General features: G+C 57.4%; 1 protein-coding gene across 1 annotated transcript; it reads left to right on the forward strand.

The window, feature by feature from the left end:
• Window positions 1–501: 501 nt before the first annotated feature.
• Window positions 502–11,811, forward strand: GDF6 (growth differentiation factor 6). Its single transcript, XM_050892481.1, has 2 exons — window positions 502–838; window positions 10,946–11,811. Exons 1-2 carry the CDS (start codon window positions 502–504, stop codon window positions 11,809–11,811), a joined length of 1,203 nt encoding a protein of 400 aa, XP_050748438.1.
• The last annotated feature ends 4,487 nt before the right edge of the window (window positions 11,812–16,298 follow it).

Here is a 16,298-nt window from a genome sequence, read left to right on the forward strand (position 1 = left end):
GCTTTGTGCCAAGCTCTCAGGCACATAGCCGTGGGAATACGGAGAGCCTCAAGCAAGATCGTTAGCATCCCACGAGTCTGCCCACACCCGAAACGGCAGCGCCCAAGAGGCACCTGAACACACCAAAGTATTGCTCGGTTGATGAGAAGCGGTACCCGAAGGGTGGCAGCAAAACGCGCGGCATCTCTCCCTGGCCCTCGTGTCCACGTCCCGCGTGGAGTCCACAGCGAGGAGGGAGCGAAGGGACCCCCACGCATCCGACCGCGGGGTGTCCCGCCCCGCCGCGGACCGCCCCGCGGGGGCGGGCTGGGTGCCCCCACGGGGCGGTCCGCGGCGGGGCGGTACCCACGGGGCGGGGCGGGCTGCTCCGGGCCGAGCCCGCCCGGGTGCAGTCCCCGCTCCGCGCCACGCCGCCGCGCAGTCCCCGCGCCGCTCCGTGGGCCGCCGGAGCCGCACGTCGGGCCGCCCTCCTCTTCCTCCCCACCGCCGCCGCCTCTCGCTATGAATGCACGCCGGGCCCTGCTCTCCGCCGCCTTGCTCGCCAGCCTCCTCTGGGATTTACCTTGCTGCCTCCCGGCTTCCCTCCCCGCCGCCTCGGAGCTCGCCGCCTCCTCCAAGGGCGGACGGGGCCGCAGGGTGCCGCGGTCCCCACGGGAGAACCGCCTGCGGCAAGGGGAGCACGCCGTGGGCCGGGCGCTCCCGCGGGCGGAACCCCACGAGTACATGCTGTCTCTGTTCAGGACTTACTCCATCGCGGAGAAACTGGGCATCAACGCCAGCTTTTTCCAGTCGTCCAAATCCGCCAACACCATCACTAGTTTTGTAGACAGGGGACGAGGTAAGTTCTGGCCCCCCCACGCCCCTCACCGTCCCCCCGGGGCTGCGGGCGCCCCTTCCCGCGGCGCGTCGCGGTGCGAGGCTGCCGTCCCGCGGAGCCTGCCGCTGGCGAGGCGGGGAGCGCGCTGCATCGGTCACCGGTGTTTCCCACTCCCCCCCCCCCCCCCCCGGTCGGTATGGCAGAAAAGTGGATCTTTCGGTAAATTGTGGATCGCGTTGTTTTATTTTAAAGCAAACTGCCCCGCGGCGCTAAACCCCAGCCTTAAATGCTGCGTGCGAGAAACACGCGTCTTCTTCCCCGAATCGTCGCGGGGTGGTGGGAAACAAGCCCCAGCTTTGCAGGCGCAGTTTGAGTGTAAATGCAACCTTGGGGAAAAAAAAAAAAAAAATCGCTCTTCTGGTTTCTTCCCGTCTGCCGGAGAAAGGATCGCTCTTATCGCTGCGGCTGTAAGGCAAATAGAAAGTTCAAACTGACCGAGGGCAAACATTTGCTGCCTAAAGCTGCTCTCGCGTAGGGTCGCTTTATCGGGGTTACCTGGAAAAGCACCAGCCCCGTTTGAAAGCGCTGGGGCTGGGACGCAGCCGGCTCCGCTTGCGGGGAGGCAGCCTGGAGCCCAGGTAACTCCCGGCCCCGGGGCTCAGCGGGGGGCGGCCCGGACTCGCCGTCTGCTTCGGGGCCGCATCCTACGTCCTTTAAGCCTGGTGTGTGCGGGGCTGGTCCTCACCCATCCCCGGGCCGGGAGTGGCAGCGGGGGCCGCTCCCCCGGGCCCTCGGCTGCCCCATGGCGAGGAGCGCGGAGGAGGGGAGAGGACGGGGCGGGCGGCGGAGCCCGGGGCCAGCCGGGCCCCAGGCCTTGCCCCCGCTCTCCCCGGGCAGCACCGGTGCCGCGGGGCTCCCGGGACCCCTCCGCGACCTGCAGCCCCGGCCGGGGCGCTGCTTTGCTTTTCTCTCGTTGCTTTATCGCTCGTACCCGGGGCAGCGGGTGGAGGTTTCTCCGCGATCCAGAAGAAAATTTCCCTTCCCTCAAAACGCGCCACCCCCCCTTTTATTTTTTCCCCCCATTACCCTGGTTTGTGAGCCATTAAGGACAGACTAATTAACAGTGTCTTAATGAAGGTTGTGCATTCTTTCCTTCCCCCTCCCCCCCCCCCCCGATTTGAAGACCCTCCCCTCCTTCCGCGCCCCCCCCCCCCCCCCCCCCCCCCCGCGGGACCCTGCCCGTGTACCTGCCGGCGGCTGGCAGAGGCGTCCCGCAGCTGCCGGGAGCCGCGGAAGCACGCCGACCTCCCCGCTTCCCAGCCGTTTTAGGGCAAAACCCCGCGCCGGGAAAACCGCACGGCTCCCGGGAGCTACAGGAGCCGCTGGCTTCCCCAAACCAAACCGAACCCAAACCAACCCCCCTCCGCCGCCTCCCCGAGCCGGCAGCCTCTCCTCCCCTCAGGCACCCACGGCTCAGCCCCTTGCCCCATCGCCACCCCCGGCTCGGGGGGTCGTCCCCCCCCCGCGGAGGGAGTTCGGTGGGGCTCTTCCCCTCCCGCCCCTGTGCCCGTCGCGCCCCTCTGGGCTCTGGAGGGTGCGTGGAAGTGCCCACAGTGGGTGTCCCCCGCGGTCGGAAGAGCCCAGCCGTTTCCGAGGGGAGAGGGGACACGGGGTTTTGCTTTCCGCCTTCGCCTTACGGGGGTTGTTTTCTTCGTCGCTGTTAAAAGGGGGGGTGGAGGGAAGAGGACTCGCTTTCTAGAAATACGGTTTCGAAAGTTCAGCCGTCAGAAACGAGCTGGCCCGCTTTCCCCGCCGGAGAGGAAACGGGGTGCTAATTCTGCGAGCCGCGGGGAAATAGAGCCGCGCTCAAGATCATCTTATTCTTGATAACCAGAAGAAAGACAGTTAATTTAACAAATTTAGCTCATCCCGCTGCATGGGAGATTCTACTCCGGGGGAAGTGATTTGCTAACAGAAGTCCTGGTTTGATTAAGGAAAAGCCTCACTTTTCCCCATTGATTTTGATTTGATGTGTCACAGGCTGTGACCTTCTGCTGGACCTTCTGAGGGTTGCTTAGCATCAAGCCACTGATTGGAGTATTTCAACTCAGTGATCTAATTGAGTGTTCATGTCATAACATATCAAATATTGTCTAGTCTCCCATAATGAAGCGGACCAGCCAATGGCACATCACCAAAAAACTTCAAGAGAGCTTCCGTTCCTCTGAAGTGGTAGCTATTTTACTGCCCACCTCCCCGTGGGCTCCTAGCCCAGTTAATTGGCGAGCTGGAGTTGTGCTGATGATGAACAGTCTTTGCTCAGGGAAAGCGCGCGGGGGGGGGGGGGGGGGCAGTTTCTATCAATTCATTTGCAGACAATATAGCCGCCCAAATTGACCCAATTAGATGGGCTGCTCTTTACCTAAGCGGCAGCTCCGGGGGAGACGGCGGCGGCCGTCCCTCCTGCCCGCACGGCATTCCTTCATCGCAGGATTTCGGGGGGACAGCAGCCCAGAGAGGAGCGCGAAGCAGCTTTTAGCCCTGTCGAGAAATACCCTTCCCGCACGCCGTGGGCTGCTGTGCCTGCGTGTCCGTGAAAGCGTCCCGCGGGAAAGGCAGCTCGGCTGCCAGCTCCTGCCTGGGGCAGCCCCCGGCCGCAGCAGCCCCGAAGCCAGCCCGTCCCTCCGCAGCTGAGAGGGGCAGAGCGCTTCGGTGCGGGCACCAACAACCGCTCCTCTTCGCCTCTTGTTTCTTTCCTTCCCGCTTGAAGCTAATAAGATCGCTTTCAGGCTAGCTCGAGAGGCAGGAACGCTACTGCGTTATATATATATATATTTTTTTTTTTTTTCCCCCCATCGGTAGAAAAAGAGCGCAGAAAGAGGGGAGAGGGTTTGCGAGTCCCCCTTCTCCACCCCCTCCCGCCCCCCACTCGCTCCCCCTTGTTACGGTCGCAAGATCAGACAGGACCTAGCTGAATGTAGGAAAATTACTGTTGGCACATGAAGTAACTCATTAAAACGCAGATGGTGCTCTCGCTGGCCTCAGGACCCCCAGCATTGGAGCTCCACAGTAAGGCAGGACAATTAGGAGCTGCAAGGACTCCACCAGGCGGGGGGGTGGGGGGGGAAGAGAGCGGGAGGGAGCTGGAGAAGGGAGCTATAAACAAGCAAATCCACAGCTAGCAAGAAACGCGGCACGGCTCGGAACAAACCGAAAACAAAAAAGAAATAGCCGGGGTGCGAGGGAGCGCGATTTTCCAAGGGATCTCCCGTGGGAAGGGAATGCCACAAGGGCCGGCTGCCGTGGGTTCACCTCGCCTTTCCCTTTTGTGCCTGCAGCGCTGCCCGCAGCCGCGGTACCGCGGCCGGGCTCCCGCGTACGAAATGTTGAGCTCCGCGCCTAAGGGACGGGGAAATCGAAATGGGTCGAGATCGTCTCCTTTTTCCCTCCCCGTTTTCTTTGTGCGGTTTCGTGTTCCAGTTGAGAGGCAGCAGATTCAGATGGGCAGGGGTCCGACCATCGTTGTTTTGCTCTTGCCATTAGGGTCGGGAGGGGGGTGAGGAGAGGGGGCAGGACGAAAGGGGGATCCCGTGTGCAGAAACTGGAAATGGCCCGGCTGTGCATGTGGCAGAAGAAAAGAGCGTAAATCCCACTTGAAGTTCATCTAGTGCAACATGTTTATGCAAAACAGCGGGTTTCTGGGTGGACCGAAAGCTGCAATATAGTGTAATCTGTGCAGTGCCTTTGCCCAGGCAGTGTTGTCGTTGGCAGAAGGAAAATGAAATATAAGCAGGGAAGTATTTTAATGGGGAAGGAGGGAATTCACAACTGTTAATTATTTGGTGACCTTGTATTCGATTTGTTTGAGCCCCTTATAAAAACACTAATGCAGACCAGACGGCCGGAGCGCGGCAGCGAGCAGCCGCTTCTCATCCCCGCCGTGCGCCCGGGGAAGGAGCGAGCGGCCCGGCCCGGCCCGGCCCGGCCCCGGCCCGGCGGCGGAGCTTCCGCGCCCGCGGAGCCGGCAGCGCGGGGGCAGGTGGCGGTCTGGGAGCGGGCTGCGGCTCCGCGCTGCCTGCGCCTGAGGGATATTGAGGGATTTGTTCCTGGCACCCCCCCCCCGCCCCCCCCCCCCCCGCCCCCGCCGCGCTGCGGGAGCTGCGGGTGGGAGCGGAGTGCGGGGCTGGGGCGCGGGCGGAGCGGGCAGCGGCGCGTCCCCTCGGAAGCCGCGGCCGCACCGCTCGTCTCCCCCCGTTGAAAATCGGGGGGTTCGGAGGGGGTTTCTTTTTGGGGGGGAGGGTTTGTTTGTTTGTTTCCTTTTGCGAAGGCGCGGGGCTTTGCGCACAGCAGCGCAACGGGACCGGGAGGGCGGTCTGGGGAAAGCAGAGCCCGCAAGCGCTGGGAGAGGCAGCCCCCGCGGCCGCTCCGCGGCACAGGTAGCGCGGCGGGGCGGTGCGCGGCCGCGGAGCCGCTCTGCTAACGGGAAGGAGTAATTAAAGCCTATCAAGCCACTCCCGTGGCTCATTTCGGACCCAGTCCTGATTTTTTATTTTTAATTTTTAAATCCAGAAGCCCCCCTGCGGGGCTTGTAAGAGGCCGCGTTTGATTTTTTTTTGTTTGGGTTTTTTTGTGGTTTTTTCCGGGGTTTTTTTTTTCTGTGTTTTGAAGACCGAGCTCTCCGCTTCGGAGCTGTTTAGTTTCCGCCGCCCGCGGGGCGATGCCGTGCCGCAGCCTGGGCTGGCCCCACGCGGGAGCCGAGCGGTCCGCGGGGAGAAAACCCGGCGCAGCCCGGGGCCATCCCAGCGCTGAGCACGGCAGCGGGGGCCCTCGCCCTCCTCATTTTCCTCCTCGCTTCGTAGTTCCGTAGTAAAAAAGCAGCCGATCGGAGAAGTGCTCCTTTCCTTGCGATTTCGGGGCAGGCTGGAACTGAGGTTGGGCGTCCTTCCGTGCCTGAAGTCTGGTTTATGAGCGAAAGGGGACGTTTCAGTCGTGCTAGTTGTGGCCAGATCTGTATGTTGTGTTGCTGTATCCCGGCGCTTCCACATACATCGCTCAGAAAAATCCTCCAAAGCGTCCCCTCGCTCCACTTCTTAGCTCCGAGCGCTGGGAATATTCAGTCCGATTTTCTCAACGCGAGTAATTTTGGAGGAATGATTTCTCCTCGATCGAAGTATGTCTGGTAGCGAAACCACCGCAAACGGGGAAACGGAAGGGGTCTCGGTTAATGTTTCTTACAGCAGGTAGAACCCTCCCAAGGAAGCCCCTCTCCGCCTCGGCGCGTCTCCTGGGGCGATGCCGACAGACGAGGGGCGCGGAGCCCCGCGGGTGTTGCGGCGGTCCCTCTGCGCTCGAGGGCCGAGCGTCGCTCGTGGGAACCGGGGAAGCGGCGGGAGGCGGCGGGAAGCGGCCGCCGGCAGCGGCGAGCCGGGGAGCGGGGCGAGGGCAGGCGGCCTTCCCGGCGCAGGTACGGTAAAGCGGTGATCAAAGGTATATCGCAGCCAGGTGCCTCCCCGCTCCGGGGGGGAAAAAAAAAACCAAACCCCAAAACAAACCAAAAAACAAAATGGAAACAGCCCTCCATCAGCTCGCTGGGGTTTCGGCAGGATTGGGAACTCGTCCGAGGAAGGTGTGGTCTTTCCCGGTTACTCGATAGCGAAGCGAACGAAACATTTAAATCTAATCACTCGGTGTAATAAAAAACCACGGCGAGGCAGGCGCTGGGAGATGCGGAATTGAAACCCGGAGAAATACCACACATGGAGAGGCAGCCCCTTGTTTCCACAGCTCGGCTAATGCTCCGAAAGAAATACCTGTCAGCCTTGCGACTCTGCAGACAACGTGTGGCCAGCCCCTCGCAATTACGGGGGATATATGTTTTAATTTCCAGATTATTGTTTAGCGAGCGCCTGCAAAGGGTCTTTAAACTGCAAATGTGCTTTTGGTTTGCGAGTTTAAATATGGCTTGAAAGAGAATTTGGGAATGGGAAAATTCTTCTTGAATGTGGTTTGGGTATAATTTGCAGTGATGTAAAGTTAAGATCTGAGCCCTGATGAATTGGCCGAGAGCCCAGTACCTGATCTGCCATGAAAAGGGAAACTTTGTGTAGCCTTCGTTAACCCCCGGCTCGCCTCAAAGCCCGGGCTGCCGGCGAGAAAGCGAACCCGGGAAGCGGGAGAGGGTTCCCGCAGGGAGTTAAAGGAAACGTCCCAACCCGGCCATTCATTTAACCTTGGAGAAGATAAAACCGCCGCCACTGCAAAGCGGAGGAAAGCGGGGGAGGAGGCGGGCGGGGGCCCCCCCCCGGCCCCCCCGGCCCGCCCCTGGGCGCAGAGGGCACGGCGGCTGCCCGGGCGCTTTGGGAAGGGCAGAGCGGAGCGGGGCTGCTCTCGTCCCCCACCGCTGACACATGCTTAAATTCCAGATACATCTCCTCCCTTCTTCTCCCCCTCCTTCCCGCTCCCGATATTTTGTCTTCGCCCGAAAAAAATAAACAACGGAGAGTCGAAATAAAACTAATACTTACTGCGTAACTAACATTCATCTAAATTAACGTTACAAATATAAACACACCTCTCCGGTGCATTTTCTGCAATATGTGGCTTTCCCCAGCCCGGCTGCATGTGAGATGACTTTGCTGCTCTCCCCAAATATTTCGGTAACGGGAATAACGGTAATGACAGCCTCAGCTGGCCTGAGAAAAAGGCAGATCTCGAGCTGGCTGTTAGAAACCCCGGGTTTCACCCCAGCCGCTCCTTGGGTCTAAAGGAAAACTGAAGAGAACAAGCCCCGATCCGTGTGTGCTCCTCACACGGAGGGAGAGGGACAGCCAGGGTGTCCCCACGCCGCCACTGCCGCCGCTCTTTGTGTGCTGGGAAGGCGGCAGCTTCGCTGGAACAAAGGGTCCCCAAACCAGACCCGTCTCTCCCCGGTTTGTGGAGGCTCCGGAGGTACCGCTCTCCCTCCCCGCCCTCCGCTGCTTTTCCCACCCTCTTGACTGCGCTGGGAGCGAGCCAGTACTGGTTTAGGATTATGTATTCATCTGGAATTATTAGGTTACAAGAGCGAATAAATAGCGTTTATCTGATCGGATTCAAAGCTGCTTATTTGAAACAACCGGCAGCCCTGCCCCTTTCGGGGAGAGGAGCGGCAGCCGGCAGCTGCATGAACCAGTGGGAGTTTTCCAGCGCAGAGTCGGTGCTGCCGAAACCCGGCTCGGAGACCCGCTTGCCCGGGGGCACATTTCTCTGCCATCCGGCCGTGTCCCCAGCGTGCCATGCCACTGAGCCAGCCGCAGCGGCCGTGCAACGCCTTCGACCTCCGCCAAGCTGGAGCTTCAAAGGATGGTGCTGGGGAGCGCGTTGTAGGCGCACCCCCTGAGCAAGCCTCTGACACCCGCAGGACCGGAGCTGGCTTCCCCTCGCCCCGCCGCATGACAGGGGTCTGCAGACCTTTTATAAACCGCTTTCAGCAGCGGGGACCCGCGGGGAATTCAGCCTCTCCCCGCTTCCCTCCCGTCTAACCCGCACGCCTGGATGTCACCCCCGAAGGGGCCGATTCCCCGCGCCGCAGCCACCCGCCTGCGTGGGGGTTCCCGGGGGGGGGGGGGGGCAGGAGCGCGCTGTCACCTCCGTGTCCCCCCATCCCCCGGGAAAGGGCTGCCCTCCCTTTCCCCGAAAGCCCGGGCGGCCGGGCAGTGCTACCCTGCTCCTGCACCCCGGCACGGATGCGGGGCCCCCCCAGGGCGGGGGCACTGGCCAGGAGCAGGACGGGGAGGAGGAGGGGTTGTCTGCTCCGGAGGGACAGTGGGCTGGAGGCAGCGCTCCCCCACCTCCACCCCATCGCAACAGGGAGTACCAAACAGGACGAGCATCTCTCTTTGAAACCAAGAGTGACACCCCCAACCCACTCCACCCCCCAAGCAGAGAGATGGCTTAAAAGCCGAGCTGTGCCCAGGCCTGGCTCTGCCCACACCCTGAAGCCGAGGGCAGGGGCAGAGGTTTCCTCGATGGTCGCTGGAGCCGTTGGAGGAAGGTGGGAGGCAGCTCGGCGGGGCCAGGAGACCCGTCTGTGCCGCGTCGGGTGCCTGGGCATCTGACAGATGCTGAGTGCAGGGAAAGCCAAAGGCGAGGAGAAGAAGGAAGGAGACCCGCGCGTTCTTGCCCGAGCGATGCACATCCCCTTCTGTCTGAAGCCCCCAGTTCTGCCCGGGACCCCCTTGAAGAAGGGGCAATGGCCCCTGAGCTCTCCTGAGCTGCCAGACCCTCCTCCCGCCAGCCAGGTGCACATCAGCCCCCGGCCACAAGCGTGTGAAGGGCGGAAAAACGCCCCCAAACCCACAAGCGCCCCATGGGCCAAATCCTGCCCCGTCCTTGCAGCGCTGCCGAGACCGTCCAGCGCCTGCAGGCAGCTCCCTCTGGATTTCACTTTTCTTTTCAGCAGATCAATAGAGCAGCTGTTGTCGTCACCTGGGGCTGTGACGACGACATTTTTCGGGCTGTGTGTGTGTTTTTTGCAGACTCCCCGTGGGCCCCCTCCGAGAGGGATGCGCGGCCGGCCGGTCTGCCTCTCGCTCCCGGCTGTGCGCTCCTCGCTGGGGAAGGAGCAGCCTCGCCGCGGGGAAACCGCCGAGGCTGAAGCGGGAGGCGGGGGCAGGGATGCGGCAGGCCTGGGTCCAAATTCCCCGGGATGCTTGAAGGGACAGACCTATTTTCGCACCGTCCCCGCGGCGCGCAGCCCCCGCGGAGCGCAGCGCGGCCAGGGCGGGGGCGGCTCCGGCCCGTGAACTCCCGCTCCCCGGCCGACCCGCCGTGCCACGCCGGGGCGAGGCGGGGGACCGCGACCGTGCTCCGGCCTCCTCGCCCCGGGGGCAGGGCAGGGGTCCGGTGCCCGGCGGGCACCCAGCTCCGCAGCCGGGGATGCCGCGTGGGTGCGCGGCGCGGCGCGGCCCGGGCGGGCGGGGGGGGGGGGGCTCCCACGGCGGCTCCCCGCGGGGCAGGAGGGAGGCGCTCGGCCGGCAGGCAGGCTCCGCCGTGGGCTCCCGTGGCCTGGAGTGGACTCCCTGTCCACGCTCCGTCTCCCTGTTGGCGTCTGGGGGAGCCCGCAGCAGCGCAGGGCGACTTTCGAGTATGCTAATCCGCATTGATTAACTGCATGTTAATCCGCATTGATTTTTACATTACCGTGGCGCGTCTGAAGGTCTTGGTTTGCATAAATCATCCCGTTGTCCCTCCTGCCCCCCAGGAGGTTCCCCCAGACCTGTCAGGTAGAGCCGAGGTTGTGAAATACACTGATTAGGAATCGCAATGACCTTTGATATCAATAAATAACAGGGGACTGTATATTTCTTTAGTCTCCGTTTCTACCTCTGGAGCGGGCTGAGCTTGGAAAAGCGGCGAGGGGCTGCTGAACAGAGGCTCCAGTGACACTTTTACTATTGAAATCTACACAAGCTTTACTAGCTTCTGGGGAAACCCAGGGGCTTTGGGAATTTTTGTATTTGCTGGGTTGTAAACATTTTATTGGAAAGCAGCTCAGGGGAATCTGGTTTGCTTTCTGCGCTGCACTTTGTACACCAATGTGTCAAAAAAGAAGTCCAGGTTTTTCTCTTGGAGGAGAATATATATGTGTATATGTATGTATGTGTGCCTAATGTACTTGAGCGCACAAACATTGCCAGTCCCACATTGCTGCCGGGGCTGATGGGCAGAGGATGTGCGTGGAGCAGGGGCTGCCCCTGGTGCGGGAGAGCAGTCTCCTGTCTGGTGCGGGTCCTTCCATACCTCCTCTCCTTTTCTTCTCCTCTCCTTCTCCTCTCCTCTCCTCTCCTCTCCTCCTCCTTTCCTCCTTCTTTCCTTCTCTCCTCCTCCTCCTTCTCCGTCTCCTTCTCCTCCTCCTCCTCCTCCTTCTCCTTCTCTTCTCCCCGCCCTCCCCGGGCCCGGCTCGGGCCCGGCTCCCGGTGGAGCCCGCAGGCCCGGTCCGGGGGCGGCCCCGGCTGGGGGGCGGGGGTGAGGCGGGCGGGAGCGGCCGTGGCCGGGCAGCCGGCGGCCTCGCCCGCCCTTCCCCTCCTCGGAGACCTCTCGGCAGATCCCCCTGAGCGCAACTGACTGTAATTATTTTTTATCTCGCAGACGATCTCTCGCCCGCTCCCTTGAGGCGGCAGCAGTATGTGTTTGATGTGTCGACCCTCTCCGAGACGGAGGAGCTGGTGGGGGCCGAGCTGCGGCTCTTCCGCCGGGCCCCCCGCGGCCGCCCGCCGCCCGCCGCCCCGCTGCACATGCAGCTCTTCCCCTGCCTCTCGCCGCGGCCGCTGGACTCCCGCGCCCTGGACCTGCGGGCGGCCCCGGCCGCCGGCTGGGAGGTCTTCGACGTGCGGCAGGGCCTGCGGGAGCAGCGGCCCTGGAAGCGGCTGTGCCTGGAGCTGCGGGCCTCGGCGGGCCGCGGGCCGCCGCGCTGGCTGGACCTGCGGGGCCTGGGCTTCGGGCGCCGGACGCGGCCGCCGCAGGAGCGGGCGCTGCTGGTGGTCTTCACCCGCGCCCGGCGGCGGAGCCTCCTCGGGGAGCTGCGCGCCGAGCTGGGCGCGCCGCCGCCGCCGCCCGCCGCCCTCCGCCCGCCGCCCCGGCGCCAGCGGCGCACCGCCTTCGCCAGCCGGCACGGCAAGCGGCACGGCAAGAAGTCCCGCCTGCGCTGCAGCAAGAAGCCGCTGCACGTCAACTTCAAGGAGCTGGGCTGGGACGACTGGATTATCGCCCCGCTGGAGTACGAGGCCCACCACTGCGAGGGGGTCTGCGACTTCCCGCTGCGCTCCCACCTGGAGCCCACGAACCACGCCATCATCCAGACCCTCATGAACTCCATGGACCCCGGCTCCACGCCGCCCAGCTGCTGCGTCCCCACCAAATTGACTCCCATCAGCATCCTCTACATCGACGCGGGCAACAACGTGGTGTACAAGCAGTACGAGGACATGGTGGTGGAGTCCTGCGGCTGCAGGTAGCGGGCGGGACGCCCCTCGGCGGCAGCCGGGGCTGCGTCTGGCGGAGATGCGCCGGCGGCGGCGGCGGCGAGCGGGGGACCGCCCGCACCCGCCCGGAGCGCGGCTGGGGCGAAGGGGACCGGCGGGCGGCGCGGAGCGGCGTGTGGCGGCGGCCCCGGCGCCTCTTTTCCGCGGCAGCTGCCGGCGGCGGCGGCGGCGGGGGCTCGGGCAGCGCCGGCCCGCGGCTGCCGCGCGGGGAAGGGGCGAGCGGGCAGGGCAGGCGGCGAGGCCCCCGCCGGGTCCCTTCCCTGCTTCCCTTCCCTCCCCCGGGGTTTATCTGGCGATCTGTCCTCCTCCCTCCAAAGGTGAAGGCAATTTACCAAGTACAAAAAGAGTCGGGGGAGGGAGAGGGAGCAGACTGATCCCTCTCTCTGAAGTTGCTCTCAAGAGGGCTGTTTCATTTCTGCCCTCTCTCTCTCACATTCCTGCAAGCTTACCAGCCAGAAATAGCCTACGGCCCCCCACCCCCAAAGGAAAAAAAGAAAGAGAAAAGGAAAAAAAAAAAAGAGAGAAAAAAAGAATTGCTCAAGATTGTAATTACCAGTTAGGTTTTATTTTAAGACAGCAGTGAAAAACTGTGAAGAGCAAAGTGTTACAGAAAGCACAACCTGGGTGGATTGGAAAGGAAACTCCTTCGGATTTCACGAACAGTGCAAGGATGCCATTGCCAGATCTCTAGGTAGCTCTAGCTCAGCAGCCCTCGCAACCTGCAGCAGTATTATACGCAAATGTTGTGCTGGAAAAGGCGTTTTTTTGTAAGATTTCTGTTTCTTTCCCACCTTTGGTCTCAGCTGTGGCTTCACCTGAGGAGAGTGCACTTCGAAGCATGCCTAGCCCTTTCTTAATGTAACTATTATGTTCGTAGTTTCAGGCTTTTCCCCACTGATTTCTAGAATTGTGGGCTTATCTGGTTTCGCAGAGCTACAAACTGGTGGGAAAAAAAAAAAAGAGAAGAGAATAATAATATAAAATGCTAATAAAAAGACTCGACCAGGAGCAATAATTTAAAATGCACATTTTGCTTTGGATGCACTGTTGTTCATATAAAAGTTGTAAATATTTGTTTATTTAAACAGACTGAAAAGTGCAAAATGGAGATGAACAACATGCATTTCTTTTTTTAATGTACAAAACATTATATGCACTCGAAATGTTATAATTTCTAATATTTTTAAAAGTTTATATTTGAGTTGTACAGAATTAAGCATTAATCAAATATTTCATCCTTGCTTAACATTATCGTTTCCTTAAGATATTATTACAAGATTTAAATTCTGTGCTAATAATGGAGAAAAGAACTTTTTTTTTTTACTGTCTACCTCACTATAATGCAAGTATTTACAACTCTAAAGTTATCTGAGGTAAATTAATATTCAGAACATTTTTACAATACACCTTTACTGGACGATACTACAACTATTACTGTATTATTAAACGTTTTTTTTTCCAAAAAGTCAGCTTGCTTTTATATGTTCTATTATTTGGTTAAGTAATTCTGAGTTCTCAAGCAAACATTGGCTCCAGTTCTAAAACGCTGCAGAGCTGAGTTGGAGCAAGTGCCACTTTAAGACGTACCTAAAGCCATTCCTCCTATCTGAAGACTTTTTGTACTCTCATAAGATCTTTAGTTTCGTCTTTGGTATATGCCGGTGGCATAAAGCTGCATTATGTTTTTATGCATTTTATACGATGATTACTGTAAGTGGGAGAATGCATTAAGGGGAAAAATTCAGGCAAACCTTTGTAAATCTCATCTGTACTGGGCACATTTATATACACTGTATGATGATGACGAGCAAAAGACAATGAATGTTTTATAAATGATATTTATTTTGATGCAATGGGTAATATATTTATTAAATATTTCCTGGCTATCTCTTAGATAATGAAGAACTATTCAATGAGTAGCTGTTTCCGTAAGAGAAGGATTCTCCTCCTCTCTCGCAGTGATGCATGCGGAGAAGGTGGTGCAGGCAGAGTGGGGGCTGTGAGCCCCACTCTCGGAAGAAAAAAAAGCCTCATCTTATATGCAGAAGGGCTGAAAGAGCTGCTCACCTTGTGGAATGTGTTTGAAAACAAGATTCTTTTCATGGAAAGTGGAATTTTTTTACCATATCACAAGATCTGATCACACACGTTTTTCTCTGGCCAACTTTCACACCCTCGGACTGGTGCTTGAACAAAGGATTGCAGAATCGGGCCCGAGTGTTTGAATAGCAGCAGCTAAGAGACCTGTAGAAGAGTCCAGCCTTAGAGTTGGTACAACTGCCAGAGGAATATTTCTTTTTAGTACTTAATAGTGTTTCAAGTTCATGACTAATAGTAGATTCGGAAATCGCAGCTTTGAAAAGAGCTTTAGTTTTAAAGCCGGGTTCACTGTTTGCGGCTCTGACCGGTGTGAACTTTGGTTGCGGCTCCGAACACACCGATTCAGTCTTCTGCTATGGATCAAGCTCCCGCTTTCTTTATGAGGGAAAGCAATGGGCAAATGATGCCCAACAGGCTGCAATATGCTCCCTGAGGGAAGGTAATCAAGATACGGAAGACGCCGTCAACTGGAAATGAACACAACGTAAAAATGTGAAATTTTACAAAATTCACAGAGAGTGAAGGCTGAATGAATCATCTCTTTATTTTGCTGTCTAGTGAGCAAATGAATTATCACATGTACAGACAATGCTTTGGCTAAAACCATACACTGAGATTTTCAATGCCATTTCCTTTCCATGTAAAAACCAGTATCGCTTCTATTGCAAGCCCGTACATCACATGCTTGGTAGCAAGCTGTACTGTCACTGAGCTGTCCTTTCTGCTCCGCTTCAGACGTGGCTTTGGGGAGCTTTATCAGACAGAGTTCAACTGTGGGAGGCCTAAGAAATGTCTCCTCAAAGGAAGTCCTCAAAGAGGCGACAGAGAAGATTTTGCTATCTTGGATGTACAGTGTAGAGCAGTTTGTACCTTCTACATTAGCTGAATTTTTGGTGACATCTTTAATGGCCGGAAAATGTTTGAAAGCCCTTTGTCCCAGCCCTGGTCTGTGCTTGTTAACCTCCGAGGGAAGCGAGAGGACCTGAAAAAAGGCAAAAATAGTCAGAATCTGCAGTATCTGCTTTGGAGACAAACCTTTTGGATTTTACTTACTGAAAGAGAGGAAACACTGGCCTTTCTGAGCATGTGCTCTGGATGCTATAGCTAATATAACATTATCTGAGCCCATTTTGGCAAGTTTGCTATTCCTAAAGATGGGATCTCTGCTCATTTCCTTTTTTAGGTCTGCAATATTCTTTCACACAAAACTGAGAAGGAGCAGTGCCGAGAAGGAGAGGTGAAAAGATACAGCAAAGCTGATCGATGGTCTTTCCTTCCTTGCACCTCCCTTCCTCCCTCCCCCCTCCCCCCAAGAACTAACCAGTAAACTGAACAAAAAATACCAGTAATTATTTTTTCAGCTTTTACCACAAATACTGCAAGTCTTTGTTACAGAGAAATCCAAATATGGAAATTCAGCAGATGCGCAGCTCAGATCTCTTTGTCCTGCCAAAGTAATATGAATTTTCTTTTCCATTTCTCAACTCCCCATGCTCAAAATCATATTTAAAAGGGGGAAATGATTTCTTTTATTATGTTGCTGGCCAGAAGAGGGAGCAGAATCTATGAAGTAGTGGGAATAGACACCAGCAGACAGAAGACAGCTGAAGTCGGTCTGGCTGATGGTGTGATACGTATCAGCAGACGTTACACGATTCATCCATCGCACTGGCTGGGTTGCTCAAACACAAGAACACCACTGGTTCATCTTGGAAGTATAGATGTGCATCGAAACAATTAAATTCTGAGTGTGTGAATGGAAAAAAATAGTGCGGGGCTTAAGCCCTTACTTTGTAAGTACTGCTCCTTTTTGGACCACAGACTCCGTCTTACATTGATTTATGGGAGGGGTGTATTTTTGAAAATGGTTTTTGTGGGAAAATGCTGGAAACCCCCCATGAAGGGTAATCCAATCTTCCTCTTCGTTATCTCCACATAGATGAGAGGTTGGTCTGTACTGAAATGTATAAAATAAGCATGTTTATTTTTAGCACCTCAATGTTTAACCTCAAGTGTTAGCTGAGGGACAGAGTTGATCACATTGTATGAAACATCTTCCTTCATAACCTCTTAATCTTTGCTTCAGAAGCACATCTGAAGCTTTGAGGAAGTCAAGTGACTGAACTTCACCCTTGTCAATCATTCAGAGGCTAGGCAGCAGGACAGCAGATTTCAATAGCATGTAATTTGTTCTCTCATATAGCAGCCATGTGCTATAAAGGAGTATACTCCCCTAGAGCGAGGTCGTCTTGTCAGCGTTCAGCTATATTATACGATTAGATTTCCAAATATTTGTTCTTGTTTCTTTGCAGTGTCAGACCCGTTGTAAACTGAGGATGTTCCAGCTGTTCATGATTGTG

This window comes from Gymnogyps californianus, chromosome 2, assembly GCF_018139145.2.
Source record: "Gymnogyps californianus isolate 813 chromosome 2, ASM1813914v2, whole genome shotgun sequence".
Lineage (NCBI taxonomy): Eukaryota > Metazoa > Chordata > Aves > Accipitriformes > Cathartidae > Gymnogyps > Gymnogyps californianus.

Coding starts and splice junctions, on each gene's coding strand:
- GDF6 (XM_050892481.1), top strand. CDS start 502: ATGAATGCACGCCGGGCCCTGCTCTCCGCCGCCTTGCTCGCCAGCCTC. Junction 839..10,945: donor TTTTGTAGACAGGGGACGAG/GTAAGTTCTGGC, acceptor TTTATCTCGCAG/ACGATCTCTCGCCCGCTCCC.